Raw genomic sequence first — 27274 nt, 5'->3', positions numbered from 1 at the left:
GGTATAGCCACATCTTGAATGATTTGAAGGTAAGGTGAATAACTCACTCATGGCATGCTGTCTCATCCTTACGTAGCCTGCTTCACAGTCAGAACACGTCTTTGTCCCTCTAACACAGAAATAAAAGTGGTTATCCAAATTTCTTGGGGTGGGGAGGAGGCCTTAGAGAACGTGGCAGTGACTCCTAAGGTACATCTCATGCAAGCGCTTTCTTGCGGTTGCTGAAGGTTAAGGACTTTATACTCTGCTATTCCTGATCATAGTGGGATTGTGTCTCGGGACTTAGGCTACCACGTTATTTAATTTTTTTTCCACCTGTGTAGTGGTCAGTATGCATCATGGTGGTTTGCTTCCTGGAGTTTGTAGTGCTCGTTAACATACATGGAGAAGCACTGGTGGGAAATTTCAGGTAGAAAAGCTGTATAAGCAAGCCTGGAAGGATATGAAAATTCTGTGATGCTTTCACAAGATTTGTCTTTTATTAAAAAAAAATGCTATCCACATTGTTTCTATACCTTACTGACAACTCTTTGGTGTTAAATTATTCACATTCTCTTAATATAGAAAACTTCATTGCACTGGGCCTTGATATAACATATTAGATTATATAATAAATATTTAAAGAATGAAGTTAAAGCGTTCTGGACAGTAATTAAATAGAGTTTTAAGAAACTCAAGTAGTTTATGGATGAATTTACTTATGCACTGCAGGATGGAAGGGCATCCAGCCAGATTTTCACTGAGGTTTGTTGCCTGTAGCATGATGAAAAGCCTGTAACGTTCAGAGAAGATGGTAAAATACCTATCGGATGTCACTAAATTTGGAATTTTATCTGTGTTTACCCATATCTGTAAAGTCTTTTTCTTGATGTTTTCATACAAGGTTCCAAAATTAACTACTGAGTAGTTAACTGTAGATGCAGCATCAAAACAAAAACCCCATGACTTGTTAATACTGTCTTATGCACTCTGTAGGAAAAAAGGTTACTCTAATAAGGCAAAAGGAATAAGACCAAAAGAAAATTTTCCAGCCCTGTCTGTGAAATTAGAGCTGTTTTCCTTTCAATAAGAGTAAATGTTATGTATCATTTTCACCTGGGCAGAACAAGTTCAAAGTAGTAGATAGCTTTTCTACTCTGTCTCATTTCTTAACTATGCAAAGATGTAAACGATTAAATGAGTACCAAGCAATGAAACCTCATCCCAACAATGGTATTACTAAATGATATTTGTGGCCCAAAGGGCCTATGTAGAAGGTGTAAAAATGGAATTAAAAAATACATGGAGGAGAGATTACTGTGCTATGTAAATATATAGCTGTATCTGTGTGTGCATACATATAAAATTATGTATGCACATAATGTATATTTATGTCTTTATTTGTAGCTCATTGTTGTGGTTTAACCCGGCAGGCAGCTAAACACCACACAGCCGATAGCTCACTCCCCCCCAGTGGGATGGGAGAGAGAGTCAGAAAAAAAAGGTAAAACTCGTGGGTTGAGATAAAGACCATTTAATAGGACAGAAAAGGAAGGGAAAAGAATCATAATGATAAAAGAATACACAAAACAAGCGATGCCCAATGCAGGTGCTCACCACCCGCTGACCGATGCCCAGCTGGCTCCCCAGCAGCGGCTGCGCCCCCGGCCAGCTCCCCCCGGCTCCTCGCTCAGCGTGACGCCATACGGTGTGGGACATCCCCTTGGCCAGCGGGGTCACCTGTCCCGGCCGCGTCCCCTCCCAGCTCCTTGTGCCCCCCAGCCCCCTCGCTGGCAGGGCAGTACGAGAAGCTGAAGAGTCCTTGACCAGTGTAAGCACTGCTCAGCAACAACTAAACCATCAGTCTGTTATCACTAGTATTCTCATCTTACACCCAAAACACAGCACTACACCAGACACGAGGAAGAAAATTAACTCTATCGAGCCGAAACCAGGACACTCATTCTTTCCTGTTTTTAGTTGGTATGTATTATTTTTGGTGCCATGACAGGTATCTTCCAGCTATGGTGATTTCCACCTCACCAGTATTTAAAAAAAAGAAGTAACTGTGGAACCAGACACCAATATGTCTTTACTAGTTAAATTCCACTACGGGCTTTCAAAGGCCCAAGAAGAAGTTTCATGCTTTTAAGATGTGAAGAGAGACTGTGAGAAGGGACTCTTGATAGTTTGTTCTATTTTGGACGAACCGTGCAGCTGTGAAACCGTTAATGAGGAAGACAGCTTTTGTGATTATCTCAGATCTCCATAGAGACTTTTTCCAATAACTCAGATCCTGTTCTGGTTATACACCCAAATTCCTTCTTTCTGCCTGATATTTATTATAGGTTATTTCAGCAGTGCTGTCTGCGGTTAAGATCTGCCTGTAATCTCCTCAGTTGCCTTTGACTTTGTCAGTCTTCAAATTCTAGGATTGAAACTTTTCATTGAGCCAAGGTAGTAATGTAGTTTATTTGTTTCTGAATTAGAAAAAACATATGTTTGTTCACCTTAAAATATTTGCAACCACTTTGAGGATGTATTCCTATATTTTTAAACTTACCAGGACTTCCTAAAAAGGAGTCAAGTTCTGACGTTGGTGTTTTGCTCATTGTTTTCTGTCTGTGCACTGACACATATTGGCCAGTTCTTGAAAGCTGCCCTGTCTGTGTATTGTCAGAGACATGTTAAATGTGTCCATCCGGCTACCATCTTCTTGTAGACGCTCCTTTCCCCTGCTGCTGCCTTGGTTCTCTGTCCCGAAGCATCGAGGGCTGCAAATGGTCCTCCAGAGCCAGTGCGGGGGAAGGACACATGCAGGAATCAAGAGCTAGAAAATCCCCCGTGTTTTGTTTCTCCTCTGGTTGCTCTCCAGGCAAAATAAAGGAAGAGGAATTCTGATTTGAAACTAGGACCTTTTTGGGAGGGAAGGAGGAAGGGAACAGAAAGTCGTCCCATTAGAAAGGATGGGAAAGGGGACAAGGTAGGGTTGTGCTGAGCATCGTGACCATCTGGGAAGCGAGGCGAGAACAGGAGAGAGAGTTGAGTGCAGTTAGTGAGGTGAGAACCAGCAGTGGAGGATGAGTCAGTTTCCTTCCAGCAGGAGTTGGGTAAAGACGGAATAGGTGGAAATTAAGGGAAGGATGTCAGTCAGAGGTGGTCAGAGGTCTGGTGAGAGGAAGCAGCAGAAGGGTAGGGGGGTCTATACCTGCTGGAAGACACTTTCCTAGAGAACAGGGAGTTGCGTTCCTGAGTCTTGCAGATAGCTTTGATAAGCATCAGCAACAGATTTAGCCCACTGTTGTGAAGGCAGCGGCCAAGCACTGCCATTATGCAGAGCGTTACCTCAAGTGGTAGGCACTGAGCCGCAGCTCTGAAGAGCCCGGGCCTGCTCACAAACCATCAGTCTACGTCAACATGACAGGCCAGTTCTACAGTACCTTATCGGGTTTTCAAAATCCCAGCTGAAACTACCCCTGCCTTCCTCTCCCTGGTGTCAACAAAAGCTGAGGTGGAAGTCAGGTACTGGGGAGTTAGGGAAGGAAGGGTGACATCCAAAGAGAGGTCTGCTCAAAGCTCAAGTCTGCTCTCTTCTGTATTAATAAAAATATAAGGTCAGTAATTGTAGCATACATACTTCAGCTGTTTCAACTATGACAATCACAAGGTCAAGTCTCCATCTTGGGTCTTCACGGTCATTATTATTTTGGTTTGCTAGCAATGCAAAAGTGAGTAGGGAAGTGACGTTTTTCACAAGTGTGTAAATCAACTAAGCACTAGTGATTTTGTGTTTGGAAAAGAAAATGTCCTCCTTTTGCCCTAGGGACGACTTCTTGTGTTTCAAAGACCTTTTATGATTAATAAATGCATTAGAACTTCTGTAAAATTGCCAGAAATCTTTTAGAATGGGAAGTGATAGGCAACTTAATAACGAGAGCTTCTGTAATACCATATTTGTCTGTTTTGGTTTGACTGAAAGATTCTGACTTGAACAGGCTGTTAAGGTATAGAAACCTCATATTTATAATTCCAAGTCTTGAGTTCTGCTCACGTAAATTTGTGAAATGTCTAATTCCAGAGTTTGGTCCTTTCAAGGAGAATACTCCTCTCCCTGGTATGTGTAGCACATTTAAACACACAAGACACACACACAAAATCTGTCCTGGTTTTGACACCGGTGCTCTCATTGCTACATTATTTTGCAGAAATGTTGAGAATGTAGCAATGGCTATTAAGAATGATGATACACTGTTCTGTAGATAGCAATAAAATACTCTGCATTCCCTTATTCACCTTTTAAGGATGTGCTTTGAAATGAGCATCTATAAAATATACTATTCTTCACTGGTTAGTAAACATTATTGATGATGCTGCTGACTCAATAAATGGTTTTTTAGAGCTGTGGAACATTTCTATGTTAAAGTGTGGCTAAACATGTTGGAGTGGCAGACGTCTAAATAAATGAAGTGTAATGTTGCTGAAACAATGAACTACTGAAAGGTGAGGTAGATTCTATGAAACATCATATATTTGGAGTGCACAACCGCACTTTCTGCAAGCCACTACAGCATGGAGAGTGGTGATTGTAAAGGGAGCAGCTTGGAGTGTAGCATTTGCTGGCTGGAAGAAGTAACTATAAAAACAAAAGGGAAGTTGCCAGGGCACACCTCTCTGTGCTAAATATGATTTAATGTATGTTGTGGAAATACAAATATAATTAAATTTGTTACAGAGAAACAATTGGAAGGGCATGTGTGTTTTTTAATAGCATGAAAATATACTTTTCCCTGCAGAAGCATTACCTCAACAAAAGCAGCAGGAAACACTTTCCCACTTAGGAACATAAGAAAGAAAATCTTGTTTTGTTGAATTTGTTCGTCTTGACAAATTACATTATAGTTTATAGATTAAAAACTTTATTTCTCAATGTATCTGGCAATGGCGAACCTTAAAAATCAGATTAAAAATCTCAAAAATTTCTGTAGGCTGTTTAATTACGTGGTATGCTTTTTCTTTGTGTTGGATCTAGCTTGCTGATGTCCATAGAGCCTGTGAACTGCATTGAACTTCTGAATGTTGTCCACCTTTGCTTCTCTTTCAGTCTTCACCTCACTTTTGTTTTTCCAGCACCTTATATGAATGGTTACTTAACTCCAGCCGGAATGTGAGGTTTTTCCTATAGTTTCTAAACAAACAGAGTCACTTCTGTTTTGCAAGTCTACCTTTGACGTTCTTTTCCTTCATGCAGCACCTCTGGTTTCTCTGAGATGTCCGTTTTGTGCTCACCCTTATTAAACAGGGCAGTTAAGTGGGTATTGAGAGAAACTTTTCCCAAGGCTGAAAGTGCATCAGCCATCGTTAGGTGTGACTAGCACATTACTTAACCAGGTACCTGATTCCATTTTTTGTACATCTCCCAACAGTTCAGGATGATGCTCTTGCAGGAAATGCTGTGTGAATCTGGTGCCACTCCTCAAATGCACCTGAATGGAGTTTTGCAGACCAGAGAAGTTTAGCAAAAGCATGAAGAAGTAAACTTAGCCAAAGATTGGGTAGTGATACAGTAGTAACTAGTTTTTCTTTAAATTGTTTTTATTTATTCATTCATGACTGATTCTATGAAATTGTAAAGGGATTGTTAATACCATCTTTCCACTCCTTTGTGTTGTTTTACAATAAAGAGTCGAATTGAAAATGTACAAGATAGATACCTTACATTTAATGAACCATATTCTAACTACTGTTGTATTTATCTCATTGAACTATTTCAAGTTTGTACTGTTTATGCTAATAGCAAAAAGCATTGTTTTATTTATAGTGCAATTTTTTATGTTTTACCTAGAAGGATATGAACATACTTTAGCTTTCTTGGGATCTACTGTAGTCTACTAGAGAAAACTGCCAGCTAAAAATGAACTTGGAGAGTTTTATTTTGCATTTTGTTTAAAGAAAGCATTGCAGAATATAATTATAACTATCTTTCCAGGGAACTAAAAATACTTGCTTGTCTCAGTGGCCTCAGCCCAGGAATGATCTTATAAGTACAGAATTCAGGTTGTTCAAACACCTGGAGTTGCCTTGCTCTCCTGTCTAAACTAGTATTCTCTGCTGACTTCTCATTTCTGCAGTCTAGAATCTTACTCTGCACAAGCAAGTTTAGAGGCTTGGTAAATACGAAGCAAACTGTATACCTAGCATGCTAACATGTAGATATCTGTGGCATCTAAGTAAGTTTAAACAGATCATTTGGGGCAGAAGGGAGGGACGCTATACAATGCCCACAGAGAAAGAGTAAAACACTCTAAAGAAATGAGAAGTCAGTAATATCAGCCCTGGATTAATATTAGAGTTGCAAACAGAAACAGGCACATGTTGCTAGAGATGCTGCACGTAACTCTGCAAGTTTTCAGAACTGATGTTTGGGGGGGAAGTCTTGAGATCAGTGAAGAAGAAAATTAGAAAATTACAAGACAGACTGGGAGATGAAGTTACAAAGAGTGGTAAGGTAGCTGAAATGTATTATTATTCATTAAAATGTATTTACAAGGAAGTACATTAAAAGGTAGAAAGACATTTTCTTACATTGTGTGAACAACTTGCAGGTTAGGCCATATGTACTTAAGGAAAGCTGCTCAGTGGAAGACAAACAAATCCTAGGCTTTTATCTATTTATTGTTTTACAGTTATACCCAACCAATACTCCAGACATCATAGAACAACAAAATTAAGCAGGTTATCAATCACAAGTATGAAAATCAGCCTGGAAAAGTCACTAAGGGTGACTGATGGTCTTGAAAATTTAACATAAGCCAACATTAGACTAAGTTACTTGATATCAAGTTATAGTTGATGGCAAGTGGCACCTTCTAAAATCACTCCTAATATGTAAAAAAGATTTTAAAGAAATCACTAGGGAAATTTGAATGTCTACATGTATTAGTGCTCTAATGCATGAATGTTCTCATAATTTTGAAAAGCAGTGGCCCTGCCTCTTGGTGATTCTTCCGTTACCTGCTCCTTGGTGCCTCTATCTTTCTTCCAAAAGAAAAAAAACCACCCCAAAACATATCAGAATATATTTAAGAATAGGAAAAAACAAACAAACAAACAAAAAACCCCAAAAAACACCAAACCCAAAACAGAAGCAGCAGAATGATTGCTTGATTCAACCTTAATTTCAGCTCTGAGTGAAGGGACAGACTCAGCAAGGGGTTTCTGTGTGTGAACAGTCAACATCTCCAGGACTTCAGAGAAACCAGGGTGTTGATGCAGGTATCTCCAAATAGTTGTGGAAACAAAATTATAGGATTTAGCCCTAAGTAAAAGTTTAAGCCAGGGTACCTTCAGTATAATAAGGGCAGTGTGGTTCCAGTGTGTGAAGTGAGCCCTCAGAACAGCTTGTGGAAGTGTCTCTGCTCCTCTATGGGGTCCAGTATTTCTGTTTGTTCCAGACATGTGGGTGGTTATCAAAACAAAAATCAGGATTTTTGCATTTTATCACTGGAAATCACAGACTGCCCATATACCTTTAACCATGTGGTTTTAGTCTTCTTTCATACAATTTAAATTTTATTGCTGTCTCTTTCACTTCTGACAGATAGTTGGCAAATTGTAGGTTTTCCTACAGCCAAAGGGCTTACTTTTTCAACGGCTAGACTTCCTAATATCCTAGTGAGGATATCCCTTCCTATCCTGTTTTGATGGTTGTTAACTTGTAAATGAATGATGAGGAAGGCTTGCTTAGTTTTTCTATAGTACCAATAAAGATGAACACAATTTAAACATATGTGAAGATTAAGTAGTTCACATTCAGCTTTTTAAAGTATGTGACTTATTTTTCCTTGGAAGAAGTAAGTCTGCAAGTCTTTTATTTCCCAGTGTTTGGGTAATGGTGACTATTTCTACCCTATTAAACTTTTCCTAGTTTTTTATCTTAAAATGCTGAATTATTTCCCTTGATCTGCAAAAATGGATGGAGGATAAGGGAGCAAATGAAGAAAAAGTGAATCTGATGCAGTATGGGATGTAAAGGAAAACACAGCATTTGGAACAGCTTTCATAAAGGATGTCTGGAGAGTATGGCTGTTGTTTGGACTACAGGGGACATACAGTGAAGCCATTCTCAGTAAGCTAAAGAAGATACCCAATATTTTTTCCCTATACCCAGCTTAATAACTTTTGATGGACAAATTAATTTTACAATCTTCAGGAATTTGGGAGGAACAGGAGGCAGGTTCAAAGCCCGTCAGACCCTGCTCAGTAGCTCAAGCTGTAAGCAAGGAAGGGAGCAACCCATTACACATAAATAGCTGTAGTTATCTAGCGTTATCCACGTTGTGATTGTACGCTTCTCACAAAGTCAACACTTCAGATTTTTCATCTGAAGTGACACATACATTTACACTTTCAACAGTCCCACCCTCATAGCAGTGCAATTGTAACAGAGGAGAAATCTGCCAGATTCCAAATTTTTGTGTGAAAGGAACATAAACATAGATCTGTGGCATAGATCTGTGTGTGCAAAAAAAAGTAAATAATTTTGTGAAAAGCACTTTTTAGAAATGTCTTTCATAGTGTGACACTTCCAGCAGAAATGGCATGTGCAGTTCTGTAACTGTTAGCCAATTTTTAAGGAATTTTAAAATTGGGAAGGACGGGATTGATTTCTGGGATAAGAAGAGGTATGTGCAATGGGGAGAAGACCAAAGTGCATCTTTTTAAAAAACCCAGAGTAAAATGGGACACTTTGAGTTACAAAATGGCTTGAATATTACCGCTGGTGACTACCCCTCTCAGCAGAACTGTGCTGAAAAGAATAGGGCAGCCCAAGAGTTATATATTAAAGCAAAGCAAAATCAATCTGAGGACAGGCATTAAAAGCACTTTTTTACTTGGAAAATAATGTGTAGAACAGTCTTCTAGGTAAAGTTGCTGAAACAAAGACATGGGTCATGCAGTAAACAGTTGAGTATTGTTCAGAAAATGCAGCATTAAAATGGGACGGAGGTTTGATGAACCTAATAGCCCCGTTCTCAGACATGCCTTTGATCTAACGTTTCCTGGTTGGGCATTTGTTACTTGATACCGGGTGTTATTGCTCATAGGGAAAATACTATCAATTTCTCTTAGTTTGTCTGCATTTTAGCAGTCTGAGAGAACAAATCTGTGTCGAAGTGCCCGGAGAATGGCAAGAGGCTGTGTATATGGGAATGGCCTCAGTGAACCATATTTTGCCCTTCTCATTTTAAGCTGGATGCGAACTGCGCAGCTGTAATAATGCAGCTCAGAAACCTTAAGTGAAGGGAAAAAAAATGACCCAAGAGATTCCATATTTTGTAAATGGTGGTGGGGGGGGGTGACCCATGCATTTTTATTTCCACCTAACTTTTCCTACATGCAACTGGTTTCCTACATGCAGCAATATGAATTCTATATTAGTAATTCATGCGCTGTTTAAAATGGTGCTGCATTCGTGCTGTGGGGTTCGTGTTCTTGGAATTGTCAGCATTCTCGAAGCAAAGTCATAACTCTTCTGGAAAGTGATGTGAAACGTCAGTTAAAAGTTGTAAGGAAAAAAGTAAACAAAAATTAAATGAAAATTTTCAAGCTTTTAACTAGAATGTTCTAGTGGTCCTGACAGTCTTGTGAAGACTTAGGTAGCTTACATTACGACGCGATTGGATGATAGTATCATTGTGAAGGTTGTTCAGATGAAGTAAATCTAGCTGTAGATGTGTTTCAAAAACAAGCTGGGTGGGTTGAAGCACATCAAGTGAGTCACATCTGAGTGTCAGACTTGTTTCTTTAATAACTAGCGGTACACCACGCTTAGATGAAAGAAGTGAGGTGAAACAGAACTGTGGGTTTGTTGTACAGGTTATCAACATGGAAAACCGTGACCAGAAATATCCTACCAGGAAGAAATGAATTTTTTTTTTACTGAGTGTTCTTCTAGGTATGGGACCCAAGTGCGCTAACGAGAGCTACCGTAGGTCTTTCAATACACCAAAAGCCTCATCGAGACTGGGTTTAAAATAATACTTCATCCAGTCTGTTAAGATCTTATTATTATTTATCATGGAAGTATCTCAATTTTCTTTTTATACATGAAATAAATAGAAAGAATGAGAGTAAAAATCTAAATCGCAGTGAACTGGACTGTTCTAATTCCAGCAAAGAGAGACAAGATGCAGGAAATCCTGTAAGTTTGTTTCTGAGTTAAAGGAAGAGTTCTTAGAGGATCAAAAGTACTAATTATTCAGCATTTCTCAGACTACCAAGACCTCAGGCATTTAAAGAAGAGAACCAACGCTAATCCAAGGTTGCACTGGAAATCTGTCAAAATAATGCAGGCAGGAATGTCATGAAAATTTTTCTGTATGTTTTTTTACACGTTCCATGCTTTTGCTATTTTCAAGTTGACTTTTGCCTATTTAAAGAAACAGAGTAACAGATAATGTGTTTTAGACTCAAATCTTTCAGACCGCACCTTCTCCTCGCACTCAGGTAATTGGAACTGAAATTGCAAGACTGCTAAAAAAAACCTGTTGGAGGATTCTTTAGAACATGTTCAAAAGGCGCATTTCTTCCAGACTTACCTGAATGAGGGCACTGCGTTTGAAATGGATTCCCATAAGTGTTTACATTAATACTAGTGTGTTTGAGGTCTGATACAGCTAAAAGAAATACTTCCTTTTTAATTTTTTTAATAGAAGTGTCGTACAAGATGAGAGGAGCCATGATCACCAGAGGTAACTGACTAATTTTGTAATGGAAGAAACTACTGACTCTCCAAGGTACAACAAAAAAGTATTTTCAAGTGTTTCATAGTATAAACACTGTGCAGGATTTTACTGGAGCTTTAAAACCTGCAGTACTGAGTAGACAGTCTGTACCATGCAGATATGTGGGTTATCTTTCATTCTTTCTAGTCTTCTGAGAATACATCCGAGGGACAAAGCCTCAGGAAATACGATTGTCCTTTTAAGCCTAAAGGGTAAATGGATGATCTTGTGATTAGAGCACAGTGTTTGGAGCTGCAGACATCAGCTCTGTTTGTGATTGTGCCAAAACGCTGTGCAGCCAAATTTTGCATTTCCAGGGTAATCAGGAGTTGGGTAATGCATATAATGCAAGCATATAGGTACTATGTAAATGAGGCTGTAAGGATCGTCTTTGAAAATGACCAGAGAAAGCCACAGCTTGAAGAGGAGGCTGCGGTGTGAGTGACATGCCCCGTGTGACACGACGGTGGTGGGAATGGCCGTATCTCACCATTCGTCCCAACGCATTACAGCTCGTGACTCCGGGTGCTGCCAGTGCAAATCCAAAAGGCTCTTTCTCGAGTCAGCCTGGGGCTGGCTGGGTGGCTCACCTCCTGAGACTTCCCCTTCCCCGGCACCGCCAGCAGAAGCCGAGGAACGCCGCGAGGCTGGCGCGACGTCAAGCCCCCTTTTCATCGTTCCCTGGAGGTAATCCACACATGAAGGTTGCGGCGAGGCTGCAGGTTCTGGAAAGCTCCCTACGTGTCAGCTGGGAGCATCTTGCGCTTGGTCCCGTGACTTTCTCTCAACCCAGGCATTTCCGTGGAGTGAGCGGTTTCCAGTTTTTGTCAGAGAGTTCTCAAACAGCAGTACTCACAGCCCTCCCTCGTCGTGTGCTCTGCTCTCTCCTGCACCTGCGGACGTGGGTCAGTGTCTCCTGCGTGGGGTGCTCCTTTTTTTCCGTGCTCTTCTCTGCTGGCAGTCAAAACAGAAGCAAAAGGAAAAATAAAAAGAGCTGGGAAATGCAGGTGTTAATGCTGTGAAGCCTGTGGGTGCAAACAGGGTTCTGTTAAAAATGAAATTAAATTGGGTGGAGGTAGATAAAAAGAAATCTGAAATAATTGTTCTGTAGAATATGGCCTTTCCACATAGGCAGAAATCTTTCTCTTCACTTCTGTCTGAAGAGAGAGTCAAATAGAGAATCTCATCTCTTAATTAGAAAGAAAAATACTCATCAAACACATCTCATCACTGGAAAGCTAATGATCCACAGCTGCTAGTCTGAAAGGGCAGGCTTTTTTTCTGAACAGTAGGAAGTGTTAATCATTTTGGATGAGATTTCTTTTTAAAATATACTGTAGTTTGCAAAAGAATAGGATATTCAATATTCTAACTTAAATTATTTTTTGAAGTGTTGTACACCAGGGATAGTGTCATGTGTCTCCCTGAATGATCATTTAATGCATGTGTCTCTCACTAAGAGTATCAACTGATGTGATGTTGTAAATGGCCAGTTCATGCCTGTGACTCTGAAAATCTTGATCTCATGGGGGAGAAGTAAAAGAGTCCTCCCTTATATTCTTCTGTGTAGGAAATGGCAGCTATATTAAACTGTAACCTTTGAGACTCCCACTCCTCCCTTAAAATAGTTGGCTTGTTTCAGTAGTGATGAGGATCCTTTTTTTAGATGGAGTTAGAGCCATTATTTCCTTGGAAGAGATCATACCAGATACACTCCATGTTCCACTGGATGATTTATAGGCATGGGTAAGACCCAGAACTGCCCTTTTATACTTGTACCGTAGCTTTTCTGGATTTTTTTTCCCCCTATACTTGTCTAATGGATGGATACCTAGGTTTTCCTCCCCCTCGTGTGGGAAGTGAAGTTAAGGTTTCTACATACCACTTGCTTTCTTCCATCTGCCCTCAGCTGTCAGGCCCTTTATGCCTAAGAACCGAGTCCCTGGATTTTCTTGCTGTTCTGCACCAGATTTTGGGTTTGCTCATGTTTACTTAGAAGTTTTGTCTAATACAGGGAATCTGCTTTTTTCTCCCATGTGTGTTTCATGAGTGCATTTCTCTTCTGGGGAAGACAGTGAGGCCATTTCCCTTGCAGTGCCGTCACTGTGCTGGTCTCGCACAGCGCACATCTCATTTGTGTTGCAAATACAGAGTCCCTGTTTTCCTAGTGCCTGGCTGAGACAGGTGCCTGAAAGGGGCAACTGGTTAAAATTCAGCCAGACTAGATGGAAATGAAGCTGGCAGGCCAGCAAGATCATCTGCGGGAGATGGCAGGTGTAATATCTACATTTTTGAAAGGTATGTCCATGCAAGTTGTAGAGAGGTAATATCTTAATATAATATTTTAATGGCCTACAGAGTACAGTCCTGTAAGGAATTAATACTCTTAAGGATCATTTGGTACTTAGGAACCTAAAGTGAGGAGTGTTTGGATGGGAACTCATTGATGTTCTGGAGTACAGGGTACATGATGACCGTGTTCCTCAGTCTCCGGTCAGGTCTGTATCTCCTGAGACTGTCTAGGTTTCTGGCTTCTTTTTTCTAGAGTCAGGGATTGTTTGGATATTACTTGATTTTCTTTCTGTCTTTCTAACCAAATTTCAGATGGGACCATAAGAAAGACTGTATGCGTTGCCATTTCTCAACGGGTAATCTCTAGTATTTGCTTTTCTGATAGGTGGGTGCTGTTTGTCGACTCCCGGAGCTCCCGTCAGCATGTATCCCTTGACTCAGGGTGTTTCTGGGGTTAGAGGGTGCAAGGATTTTTTGCTCTTCTTTTGTGATGCGAATTCTGTTGTCAGTTGGCTCTATCAAATTTACTGTATCAAATCCCTGTAGGTCTTGCTCTCAGAAGGGTAGTTAGCAAGCTGAAAGAAGAACTCTCAAATTCCATGAGCTGTTGTTTGCTTCTTATTCATTACCATTTCTAACAGATTTCCTTTTAAGCTAAACAACCTAAAAAAGAAAATTTTCTGTCAAATGAAATATTAACTGTTAGAAGTGCCAATATCCTCTTATGTATGTCACACACACTGGTTTTTCAGTTCTTTCAGTATTTTATCATGTTTGTCTTGCAGTCTCACAGGAGTTCCATGTAGTATGTATACTATGCATTCAGTGATGGAAATTAGGGGAGGTGAGGTAAGTTGGCTGATCTTGAGACAGCAGATTACTTAAAATACAGATTTTTTTTCTTTTATGTGGGAGCTTGTATTTGGTAAGAGCATTTTGTTTTAACTCTAAACAAAAATCCAACAGAAGACTATTAAAATCCCCATTTTCTTCTTACTCAGCTTTATATACATCTTGGTGACTGATTCAGGAAAGTGAGCCTCTTTTTAGTTTACCTAGGTATTGGCATTGCTTTAGGTTTGCTAGTTCTGTGGCACAACACCTTCATTCATTTTAGTAGGTAGTAAAACCACAAATATTCAAAAGCTTAACTATTTGGATGAAAAAGGCTTACCAGGATTTCTGGGTGTATATCCAGCTGTGGTACTTAGTGTGATTTGCTATAATACTTTCATTTTTATTTTCTGTCATATTAGAAGAAAACAAACTCAAGTTATGGCTAGAGCTGGCTAAAATAAAGGGGGATTTGTTCATGGGGGAAACTGGATGTAAAAATGGTTTTCGTTTGACCCCCATCTAAGTGCAAATATTTTTAGTTCTTTCCTGCAAACCAATAATTTTGTACCAGCAGCAGTAGGGAACAGCATCTAGCTGGACGTGTCTCTGCCAGACAGCTACGAGCTCTGACAAATGCTTAGGACTTCCAGGCTTCACAAAAAGTCAGCTCTGTACCACCTGATGAGTCTGAGGCTGAAGTCCAGCCTGTGGAGCCTGCCAGAGCTCTGCAGCAGAGAGCTGTGGCGTGGGGATGGGTTTCTCCTGGGCTGCGGTCCCCGTGTGGCCCCAGTGGTCGAGGCACGCACCTCTGGGAGACGTAACCTGGCCACGCTTCTGCCAGCCTCCAGCCGTGGAGCACTCGAGCTGTTTAGAGGAAACACTTCAACAAGTCAGAGTTTTTGAAGGGATAGACTTAGGTTGCTTCTCAGCATTCCTTGTAATCCGATTTTCGATGAGTCTGTGGTCAGTACTGTTCTACTCTGCTTTCATTAAAATAGTTGTGCGTTTACCTTTTCGTGTGATTTTTTTTGCTAGTTTTCTATGCAAAACATTTTTTCAGATTTAGTTGTGATGTTTACTTCTTCTGCTTGTTTGTGTGACATTACTACAAAATGACCAAGGTCTTTCTTCCAAACAGCAAATTAATTTTTATCCATGGAAATAACTAACCTTTTCTTTCTTTAATTGTTATCTTATTTTTATGCTATTTTGCATTATTTTGTCCACATAAGCATTATTTTACTAGAGAACAATTAATATTCCTCTTAGACTACACTACATCAATTTTCCTTTTGCAAGGATTAAGGTACGAAGCAATGGAAAGTGTAGCGGTTGTTTCATGCAGGTAAGTGGCTAGTCAGCAAAGTGGTTAAACAACTTTCCTGCCTAAGGAAAGGTGGGTTTCTTTAGAATTGTTTTAATTTATTGGTCTTAACTGTGCACAAGAGTTTAATGAAATGCTGATTTGAATCACTTTTTTTCCTGCTCTGTCTTCTAGCTTTTTCTTTTTGTGGTCTGGAACTTTGAGCTCTACATGATACCACTGGCTTTGTTGTTGCTGCTGGCATGGAACTACTTCTTGATCGTATCAGGGAAAGATAACAGGCAACATGATACGGTAAGTCTTCTCTACTTCAAGCGCATACATGTCGTTTTCTTTTTTTAACTAGATAAAATTTTGTAACTGAGTTTAAATATGACATCTTTTTAAAAATGTCTCAGTTCACAATGCTCGATGGACAATTTTCCCACCTGCAATTTAATTTTTCTCCAGCTGTCCAATAAATGTGTCTGGTTTTGTTGAAAATGACGTGTAAAAATACAGTAGAACATGTACTATCCTCAGAATCTGGTTTGTGTGGGAGCAGAGGTGAGAGGCTTATTGATCAGGTGAAGGAAAATTCTTTGAAAATGGTTTTGTGTGGCTAAGTCCTTATGTTGCATTTTTTTATTTCACATATTGAAGTTAAAGGTTAAAATTATTTCAATTTGTTAACGGTTTCAGAATGTTTCACTTTTTATTGTATTTCACATTTTATCATTAGTATGTTACCATTCATTGAGCTTAATATAAGCCTTTTCTTATTTTCTTCTCCTCATCTAATGCCGTTGTTTGATTAAATGCATGTAGTTGGGATATAAAGTAGCAAACATTTACTACTAACTGACATTTATTAATAATAAAAGCATGGTTCAGATTTTCAGAGGTACATATCAAAAGTTGAAGTTGTAGTCTATGCTGTGCAATTTTTCTAGTATCCAGGCAGCTTAAGGATTTTGCATGTATTTTATTGCTGAGCCTTATGAATTTGATATTTTTATCAGTATTCATATCCTAAAAGCAGTGTGCTGTCTAGGATATTGTGATCTGGATGGATAACTGGATGGGTGGAAAAAATGCACCTTGGGCTGCATTGACAGGAGCACAGCCAGTGGATCGAGGGAAGCGATTATCCCCTCTGCTCTGCACTAGTTAGGCTGCATCTAAAATATTTGGGGCACCCGAGTTCAAGAAAGGCGTTGATTAACTTGAGTGAGTTCAGTGGAGGGCTACCAAGATGGTGAGGGGGCCTGAGCACTTGCCCTGTAAGGAGAAGCTGAGGGAAGTGGGCTTGAAAGAGCCTGGATAAGAGAAGGCTTTGGGTGACCTGAGCAGCAGCCCTGCACTACCCACAAGGAGGTTATCAAGAAGATGGAGCTAGGCTCTTCACAGAGATGTGTGGTGGAAGAGACAACAGGCATAATTTGAAGCAAAAGAGGTTCAGACTGGAGAACACTTTTGCCGTGAGGATTGTTAAGCAGTGGAAGATGTTGCCCAGCAAAGTTGTGCAGTTGCTGTTGGAAGTTTTCAGGACCTGACTGGATAAAGCCCTGACCAGCCTGATCTGACCTCATGGCTGACCCTGCTTTGGACAGGACACCCTTCCAGCCTGAATGATCCCATTACCCTAACGTCTAGCAACTGCAATTATTAGTCACCAGAGGAACTGATGTAGTCCTGATCCTGGCACTGGTATTACCTGTCTACATCACTAAGACTGTTATGCTTCCAAGGGTCATCTAAAATTAAGGGTGGGAGTGGTACAGGGATCCCCTGATCTCAAAGGTTGTTACATTAGTGGAAAAAGGCTAAGATCAAGATTTAAAAGATGCATTACTTAATCACAGCCCTTAGTCTCCTGCTGCCTGAAATGCTTAAAGCTTCTCAACCTGAAGATTTTATGAGTAACTGAAATCCCTTGTGAAAGGAGAGATTTCACTTGTGAGCTGCAATACACTTCATTTCTCTCTGAAATACCACCTGCCTGTGAAGATTAATTGGGTCATGTAACTTTTCTAACAAAATAATGAAGCTATTGATGGGCTCTCCGTTGAGGACACCAAATGCTGCTCTAAAAATGTTCTGCTTGCTGAGATTGCTTCAGACCAAGCTACACAGCTTATATCAAGCAGTCATTTATTCCCAAATATTTGATATCTGTGCTGTTAATTACTATTTTTTGTTTAGGTTTTATCACAAGTAAGTTGGGACCTCATTTTTAATGAATTGAGCTTGGTTATCATCATGGTGAGCATCTGTCTTCTATGAAGTGATCTGCAGACTTACTGGATGCCTTTCTAATTAACTCACAAATCTTCAGTAATATCACAAGTCCTTAGCTCAGGTCATTAGCACAGTATCGTTAGATTAGGACTCATTTAAATATTTCTGTTTTCCTATGCAGAGTGTAAATATTAACTAAATTAATTAAGCAGTGTTTTCTGGTGGCTAGAGAATGCTTCAAGACTCACATGATCTGGCTTCTGTTCCCAGGTCTCCAGAGATTTCTTGTGTGCCTCAGTGAAATCATTGACTACTTATCTTAGGAATATCATCTATCTTTAGAAGTTACTTTGAAATCCTCAAGCTAATGATAAGACAAAAAGATAAATATATTTGTTGACTTATTTCAGTCAATTAACACTAGACAAGCGTACTTGAAAATTGTATGGACTTGTTCCATGTCTATGGAAGATACTTAAATTTGAGACCTTCAAAAGTAGCTCAGAAGAATTAGTTTCCATTGTAATATCCCTACAAGAAAACAATTATCAATTGTCTCATCAATTCAGGTGTTAGGGACTGCACTCTTCTGCAGGTCAATGAAATAGTGATCACTCAGTTTCTGTCTGCATACAGCAGATGGGCCAGCCTTAACTCATCCTTGTTGACTGTCTCTATAGACAAGGTATCACTTGCTGTGTCCTCTTGGGCATCAGTTTCTTTGAAGTAGATTGGAACTTATTTTCTTACGGAATAATTCACCTGCCAAATGATCTGGGTTGCTCTGTCATAACATGAGCCTGCGCTGCTCGTTTGAGTGCGAGTATGATTATTTTGCCATTTACTCTGACTCCTAATACGTTATATGTGCCAGTCACTTCTTGAATTAAAAGTGCAATGAGGAGATCTGCATAGGGGCAAGGGGGAGCCCTAAGTGTATTTACTAATAGGAGATAAGTCTGTTGGAAAGTCCGACAGAGAGGTGAAGCAGTGTATTAGGTGTTATTGCTTTCATGGATTCAGCTGGACTCTCTTTGTAGGATGGATCATCAGTGTGGTTTTAGTCGAACACTGGCACAAACTTCAAAGAGAAGCATTGGATTCCCTATCTTTTGTACATTTAGATCAAGATTAGTTGTGTTTCTGAAAGATATGCTTTCATGAAATACAAACTCTTGCATTAAATGTTGGTGTAAGCCGATGTAGATAGATGTAGATTTGGCAGACAGTTCTCTAAATGAATCTGTGAGAATTCAGAACTGATCTAAAATGAATTAACTTCTGGCATTCAGTCATGTGGCAGCTGTAAAAAAATCACAGAATAAATATTTCCTTCCAATATTAAGCAAGGAAAAAAATCACTAAAATGGTATTCCTAATGCTTTCCTCTGAATTTTGCAGTAACATTTTTGCCTGAAGCTTACCTAGCTGCTTTCTCCAAGGATCCTTGCACTTCCTTATGATCTTACTCCTAAATACCTGACCTCACGAAATAATTTATTTTTGGCACAACTGCCGTTCTCATCTTAAACCATCATCGCTGAAACACACAAGACTAGAACTGAGGGGATCTTACTGCTTTTATTGTTTTTTTTCCCTGCCTTTTTTCCAGCATCTTTTTCACATCCTTTGAGGGAGAGGAGAGGTATCAACCGCTGCCACTTTTCCATCCCCGCTGCCCCTTGTCACTGCGCTGGCTCCACGCGGTGGGGAGCGGCATGGGAGTGCTGCCCTGCACATTGCCAGCCCTGTGCCTATGGCAGGTACCGGGTAGTGGAGCATGGCACGGTGACAGACCGCTTGGATACTCAGGGAGAACAAGGGTAGAGCGAGAGTAAAGGACTGGCTTATTTCATAGCAGCCTTGACTCTCTGGGAACCCCAAATCACATCTTACAATAGATGGTCGAACAGAAAAGTTCATCCCACACAGCTGTAATTGAAAGACTTCTAGATGTATCCAAACTAACAGAAAGTATGCTGAGGTTTAAAGCTTCTTTTCAGTCTTTTTAAGAAACTACTTAATATTTTGATGTTTTCAAATGTGTTGTACAAAAAACCCTCACCTTTATAGCTTAGAGAAAACAGCAGTACTGCTGTCTGGGGTCTTTTTTTCACTTCTATTTCTAAGCAGAAGTCACACTTATTAGAACTGCATGCAGTTAGTGGGAAAAATATCTTTTTTTTTTCCCCTGCTTTTCTACTTCAGGCTGTGTTCTGACTGCCTGCTGGAGCTGCCTAACTTAAGGAATGGTCAGATAATCCCTCAAAGTGATTAAAAATGTTCGCACTCTCCAGCTGCTCTGGTCCCCTTCCCTGAGATGAAACAGTTGATTGTATGGTTGGAACATGTCGTATTGTGAATGAAACCTGGTTTGCATAGTTACTTTTTTTTTTCCCCTGTGTATCTAATCCTGACTACCACAATTAGGACAAACTGTGACGGTCTCTCAGCTGTTGGGCCATAACGCTTAACTGCTGTAACAGGCACATTGGATCTCCCCTGGTGATACTTGCAAGTTCTTGTTCTTCCTTGACTGAATAGGTAGCAGACAGGGAGCCCAGGTGGTCTTCTCCTTGGTACTTCCATTGAGGAGGAGAGGCTGGAAGAGGAGTGGACAGATCTAGCGGGTCAACAACCAGTTGCATGGCTGTTATTGACAACAGGGACTTGGTTTTTACAAGCATGGGATCCTCCTTGAGGATTGAGGACTGCTAGGAAGAGGCAAGATCCACCACACCAAGAGGCGCAAATCTTCTTTCCCAGAAGGCTGGCCAACCTGATGAGGAGAGCATTAAACTAGAAATGATGGGGGAGGGAAGTAATGATGGCCCACAATCAAGTGAAGAAGTGGTGGTCTAAGTTGGCACTCAAAGGGTCTAGGGTGAAGTGGACAGGAGAGACCTCAAAACCAACCAAACAGGGCAGAGGGGGCCCACCCCAAATATGCAGGCACACAAATAAGGAAATGCCGCTCCCAAAGAAGCTCTCACACCCTTTCTGAGAACCCAGCATGCCAGGGGGTCTTTCCCTGCAGTGCCTGTACTTTAGCATGCACAGCATAGGAGCCAGTAGGAGCTAAGACGTCCTCATGCAGCTACGTGCATACGTGGTCATGGAGACGTGGTGGGATCGCTCTCATGACCATTGTGCAATGGATGTATACTGTCTCTTTAGTCAGGACAGGCCGGGAAGGCAAGGAGGGGAGTTGCACTTCAGGTCAGCAAAGGGAAGATGGTGAAGGGATCAGAGCATCTGGCATACAAGGAGAGGCTGAGCAAGGTGGGACTGCTCTACCTGGAGAAGATGAGGCTCAGGGGGGGATCTTGGCAATGTGTATAAATACCTGAAGGGAGCGGAAGAAGAGAGAGACAGGCACTTCTCAGTGGTGCCCAGGGAAGGGACAGTATCAATGGGCACAAACCAAAATACGCGAAATTCTGTCTGAACACAAGAAAGCACTTTTACTGTGAGTGTGGTCACACCCAGGACCAGGTTGCCCATAGAGGATGAGGAGTCTCCATCCACAGAGATACTCAAGACGTCACTGGACATGGTCCTGGGCAACCTGCTCAGAGGTGACCCTGCTTGAGTAGAGGGGGTGGACTTGATGATCTCTGCTTGAGTAGGAGGGTTGATCTCAAGATATCTCTGCCAACCTCTGCCACTCTGTGATTCTCTGACTGAAGATACTAATCCTTCTCTCCTGTTGGTCTATTATTTGTTGGGTTTTTTTCCAAGCAATTTAAAATTTAATAGAAGAACAATCCACGTGCCTGAAGTTACCTATGCATGTTCTTCTGCCATATATACCCCTATGGAGAAGAGGTTTAATCACTTCAGTTCACATCCTGCATTTATAGTTCATACTTAGAGCCTTTAAGGAAATATTAAATAGCTAATTTCCTCTTGAAGTTTCAAGTTGCACATGTCATTGCATAGAAAATGATGGTGAGCAGCTGGGAGTTAATGTGCCATACACAAATTCTTATGAATCTGTATAATAGAGTATATACACATATTATTAATCTTGTAAGAGTGATATAAAATGGCACAATACATCTTTTAATTTCACTGGAGATTTTTTGTGAAATAGGCTTTGATGACTTACGTTTCTAGAGTATACATTTCTATTAAAAGTTAGACCTGGACATGTTTAGGATGAAATTTTGAGAACAGAAGAAAAATAACTTTTGTTAAAGACAGCATTTCATTTTGAGATTTTAACCAGTTTCTGTGGGTACTTTCTATGTAGTCCTTCAATATGATCTATATACTCAGATTTTTTTATTTGTCTTTATGTGTCTTCTGGAAATTACCACACGAAGAAAAACAAAAGGGGGAATGGGAAGAAGGATGCTTACAAATATATCCATCTCATTGGATTCCTTCTTTCCTCAAGAAAGAGTGGTAAGCATGACAAGCTTGAGTTGGTTGCACAACCCCAGCTCAGTTGCAGCTAGAAGAGCTTTTCTGCTTACAGTCCCAATCACTTTCTTCTGGGGGCAAGGCAATGGTCCCTGTCAGAGCTTGTGGTGAACTTGTTGCTGCTCCTGTTTGGGGCAGAGAGTGCCACTTTGCTGTACATTCCACACAGAAACCAACCCTAACTAACCACCTATTCTCCAGCAAATTGAAAGCTGAGTTACCAAGCAAATAAACAAGGTAGTAACTTGATTTTTCTGTGTTTCTTCACATTACGGTCTTAAAGTGTGGAAGCCTGAGTCCATAAAGTTTGTAGTTTGAAAGGGTGAAAGGGTTTCAAAGGGTCCTTCTGCAGATCAATACAGGACAAACACCAAGTGCTTCAGATCCATTGCCTGTGCAGTACTGAGGGGTTTTGTGCCTGAAGTCCAGAACTCTTCTTCTGCCAGGGAGTCAGCAGTGATTTCTAGCTGAAGACTAAATTCTTGCTATGAATTTATGGCAAAAATAAACATCATTCTCCCTGTATTCTAGCTAGAGTGTCTGGAATATGTCATTTGCACAAGATGATACAAAAGGGTGTTGTCAGGTTGGCAATTACATCTTGATGTCATTTTGACTGTACTTTCCTGAGTTTTGTCTCCAGTCTGATAGCAACAGCAGCAGCCACAAAATCTCCAAAATATAGGGCTGGCGGGAGAATACAGACTTAGGCTTAGAACAATATGTGTGTAAAACTAGTCTGATTTATGACACCCCTAAAAGTAAGGAAAATGCAGTTGTTTTTATAGAACCATTTTCAACGTTACACAGAAGGGATTTTGCCTGATATTTAACAACCACTAACGTTCTCCTCTGCACCTTGAAAGAGAAAGTGACTCTCATTCTGTTTCTACTTGAGCCAGATGGCGATCAGCACTTCACTCTGAACGGGGCAGCAAAGTCCACGAGCTTTTCTTAAAACATGCAGCCTGCCTTACTTTTGCCAAATTAATCAGGGTCACAAACCTGCTCTCCATTTGTTATCATCAGTAAAATAAGTTAGAAAGGCTTCTGCAAACAGGTCATTGTCTGTTTGTGCGTTCAGTCTGGGTGCTATCGGAGCACAAAGACCACCGGCAACACGTGCCTGCATATTAAGTAGTCTGCTGAGAACCATTGCTGTCTTCATGCAGCTGTTTGTTCTTTCTATACAATCCATATAGTCAGGGAGGAAAAATACACTATAGTGCCCCACTATGGGACAGGGGGGCGTTTAAATAAATCAGAAAAGAAACATGAAAATGTCAGCTTAATCAAGCATTTAAATTTTATTAATCAAGTCTAATTTTTATGAGTGCAAATAATCGCTGAAGCTGGACAAATTTGCTCTAGATTGCATCAGAAACATAATTTTAATATTTAATGGCCTGCTGAATTTAAATGGAGAATTATCTTTATGAAACATGCTCTTCATAATTTGCCATTAAATGAGAAATGAACAAATCAACATAAATCTTACATAAAGGTTATTTAACTAAATGTTGGTACTATAAATATTTTAAATGTATTATGCACTAATTTAACAGTCACACACTACACTATATAAAGATATAAGTTGGGCAGAAGGCGTTCCTCTCCTGCAGCATAATAAGATGTAATACTGCAAGTGGCTATCTGGGCTACAGTTAATAGAGACTGTCCGCACTGCAATTACAATCCCTGCATCAGAGGTTTACAAACAGTACCAGAGTATGTAGTAACCCCTTGCTAAAACGTTGCATGGCTGTTCTCATCCCAATAGCAGTTACAAAAACCAAATGCACTACAGAAATTGAATATTTTGTCTGGTTTTGGTCACTTGAAGAAAAAATACCACCCACCAAAACCCCACCCTAGGTATCTCCAGCATTTAAAAAACTTGGATTTTTTTCCTATCATAAACCAATTGATTTTTTAATTTAAATTTTGCCACATTTTTTCAAATATAGTCTTCCAATATTGTGGGCATCTAAAATAAAATCGAAGTTCACTGCACATAGCGGCCTTTCTTATACGAGACTGTTTTAATGATTTTTTTTTGCATTTGCATCAAGATTTACATGGCAACAAGATTCACTTGACAGGTTGTAGTGGCTATTATAAATAATCAATATTATATAAACTAACATCAGTTTAGTTTCTAATACAAATTCCCATAGTTAGGTGAGATTTTTATTCATCTTTGGTTTGGTTTTCTTTTGCTTTAGCACATTTTAATTCAGCCTAGACTTTAAGGACTTTGTATTGTGCTGCAGTTTTAATGTATTTACCAAAATGTATCAATACCTGAAAAAAAAAACCAACCTGAAATTACAATAATATGTGTATTACATACATTGTCGCCTAAAATATGTAATAGAGCTTTTTTCTACCAAAAAGCTTGTCGGCTCCAAATTTCAATGTAATAAACTGTGTCACACCCACAAGCTTAAAATTATTTGGATAAACAATGTTTTATAAGAGAAGTGTATCTCGTCCTACTAGAATCTGAAGACTATTTCAAGAGAATTAATAATAACAGTGAAAAACCAATATGGAGCCATTGTGTTGTTAATAAGATAGTTGATCATGAGGTTTTGCCTAGGAATTCTAGCTCACAAAATTTTGTGAAGGTGTTATTTTTACTAGTCCTGTACAGTAAACTTGCCATTGATATTTAGCCAAGCAAAGAATGGGGTTTTTCCTTCTGCTGAACTAAAAATGAAGCATTCTAAGAGAGATCTGACATTTCAAGTGTACAGTACATGTTGAAGCCTTTAGGTGGAGACATACTTCAAATAAACACCTAATATTCAGTTCACAGTGCATTGTGTAAACACAAGAGCTAAAATAAATGAGAACCAAATACTGAAAGAAATATAGAGAAAAAGGCCTACTACTTGTGCCATTTTTATGTTAAAAAAGACTTAGTCTTAACTATATTGGCAACTGAATGTTGAGGGCATATAAAGCTGACAACAGGGAAAAGGTTACATGTTCTTGTATAATAAACTGTATTTACTGCCCATGCATGTTGCCAAGAAATTTATTATACTGCAAATAAAAATTCTGTTGTTGACATTACAGAACTACATGGAATCAGTAGCATGCATCAAAAGGCATCTGATAGCCATATTAAAGTCTCATTTCCTATTAAGAATCAGACTAAATTACAACATGAGCACTTCCCAGAATAAGCTAACAAAATGTATTCTGTAAGAAGAAATAATTGTATTTGAGTGTCTCTGTAAAAATCAGGAAGTATTTTAGCCGTGAAGTACTAATGCTTTTCTTTTTAGTCTGGTGTCTTCTGTACTGCAATATATTCAACCTTACTGGCAAGCTTATCACACTAATTATTATTACATCTAGTGGTTTAGTTATCTTGATGATTACTGCAGATGAAATACCCCAAGGTCAAAACATTAATAGTATAAATCAGGACCGGTTGTATTCCAGATATACTACACTATTAAATCAGAATCTGTTAATTTGATTTTTATTTTCCTTATCAATGTGATATAAAAAAGGTGGACATTTTAATTAAGCTGTACGTCCTGTAAAGTTTCTCCTCAACAATTCCATGAAAGAAGCAGACGTCACGTTGTGAAAATGAGCACAAAACTGCTGCTATAGGGGGCTTATTGACAATGGGCATCTTTGCTTCAACTTGAAATACGTGGAATGGTTTTATGCATCCTTCTTAATCTGTACACACTGCACAATTTTATATTACATTTACACATAAACACTGAATTGAGTGACACACAAACATACGGGACAGTTTATGCTGGGACAGTACAAATTAACATGAAATCCAAACAGTCCTGAACAGTACAATTCTGATCACATCTGTTGCACATCTAAAATGTGTTTAATTCAGAACCAAATCTCATTCTCTCTTTTATTTTGTCTTATGAATGTTAATACCTTTATGTGAAAATACAAATGTCTGCACTGTAGAGTGCATTTTGCCACTGTAACATGTGATATAGCATAAAAAGTGTTTTATTTTGTTTTTCATTTGAAGCCTGCTATGTTTGAAGAACTACATAAAGTGAGATATAAGCAAATCTAGAGAAGTGCTAATGGGAGGCGGGGGGCATTGCTTCACATTAAAGAAGAACATTAAGGTAACAGTCATCAGGGTTATCTGCAATCTGGTAGTGCCTTTCCTTTTATTTTTTCTTTATTTTGCATATTAGTGCAGAGCAGATATCTGGTATTGTTAACATGTAAAGATACCGAAGCATCTTCTGTGCAGGAGTTTCTGTTGGATCAGTGAAAGAAATTAGAAGAGAAGACAATTCATGGAGTGGCTTGTGGTTTGCACATTTTGTATGAGAAACAGCAGACTGATACCAAGAGAGAAGGACTTTTCATTAAAAGTGGTGTTAAGTTTCAGTGTGTCCTTTTTCCACAGTCTTTAGATCCAGGAGGTATTCTAAAGTTCTCTCATGGGGTTTTGATTCAATGTGCTTGTAAATAACTAGAATCCAGCCATACTTTGCAGGTGTTGAGGTTAGAAGTCAAAATGAATTATTTTCTCAGAAATCCTATCCTGTTTGTTAGTCAATAGATCACCTTTAGAATAAATGGAAGTTGTACTTAACTGTCAGCTTCCTCAGAAGACTGCGTTCTAGCCCACAAACACTGGGATTTCTTCGGCGTGCAAACGTGGTGGTTGTGCTTCCTTCTGGTAACCTGGTGTAACGTAGCTGCGCACCGTTGCTGCTGCAACAGAACAGACGCTCCTCCAATCTCCTGTGGATTATGAATTGTACAGTGTTTATACACTGCGTTCCTCAAAGAGGGTGGAAATGGATCAGGAACAACGGCAGTACGTAGGAATTAGACTGCATGCTCCTTCTGATTAATAAGCTTTTAATAGGGCTATTTCGCACAGGAAGGATCTTACTTTGCAACGTTCAAACATCATCTGCTTACTGTTTGGCTGTGAAGTAGCTGACATGCCGTATTTGAGGCCGTCTACGTGTGTTTTTTAAAATGTCATCTGTATTAGTATTACATTCAAGGGACAGTACCAAGAAACAGGTTCTTTCAAGACCTTCTACCAGTAAGCGGCATATAAGTCTGTGACAAGTGACATTACAGAAGGTCATGTCACTTTTAACTGCTTGCATTAGATCTTTCTGATTTCCCCAGTGCCCTTCCTTTGTTTGATTAATACTACTTGATTTCAAGCAAGCTATTGGAAGGCATAATTTAGAGTGGGGCAATCTAAGATTTTCGCCATAGAACTTTTAATAAAATAACTCTAATGTTTCGTTTTATCTTCATATGCTTTTTCCTGTCCTCCCTCTCTCTCCTGTACCTCCTTCCCTGTCTCCTCCCTCCCCCCATCATACCTCCCCCAGGTAAAATGCTTGACATAGAGATCTGAATAACTACT

At 39.7% G+C, this 27274-nt stretch overlaps 1 protein-coding gene across 4 annotated transcripts in view; it reads left to right on the top strand.

Annotated features, from left to right (window-relative positions):
* Positions 1–27274, top strand: part of MCTP1 (multiple C2 and transmembrane domain containing 1) — a 291466-nt gene that overhangs the window by 220742 nt on the left and 43450 nt on the right. For all 4 annotated transcript variants that reach the window (XM_072860789.1, XM_072860787.1, XM_072860791.1 and 1 more), the window contains one exon: positions 15391–15510. In XM_072860789.1, coding sequence (XP_072716890.1) covers positions 15391–15510 — 120 coding nt within the window. The remainder of the gene's footprint in view (positions 1–15390; positions 15511–27274) is intronic.

Source organism: Ciconia boyciana, chromosome 4 (genome assembly GCF_034638445.1).
Source record: "Ciconia boyciana chromosome 4, ASM3463844v1, whole genome shotgun sequence".
In the NCBI taxonomy this organism is placed as follows: Eukaryota; Metazoa; Chordata; class Aves; order Ciconiiformes; family Ciconiidae; genus Ciconia; species Ciconia boyciana.
This window is presented reverse-complemented; position numbering and strand designations above follow the sequence as displayed.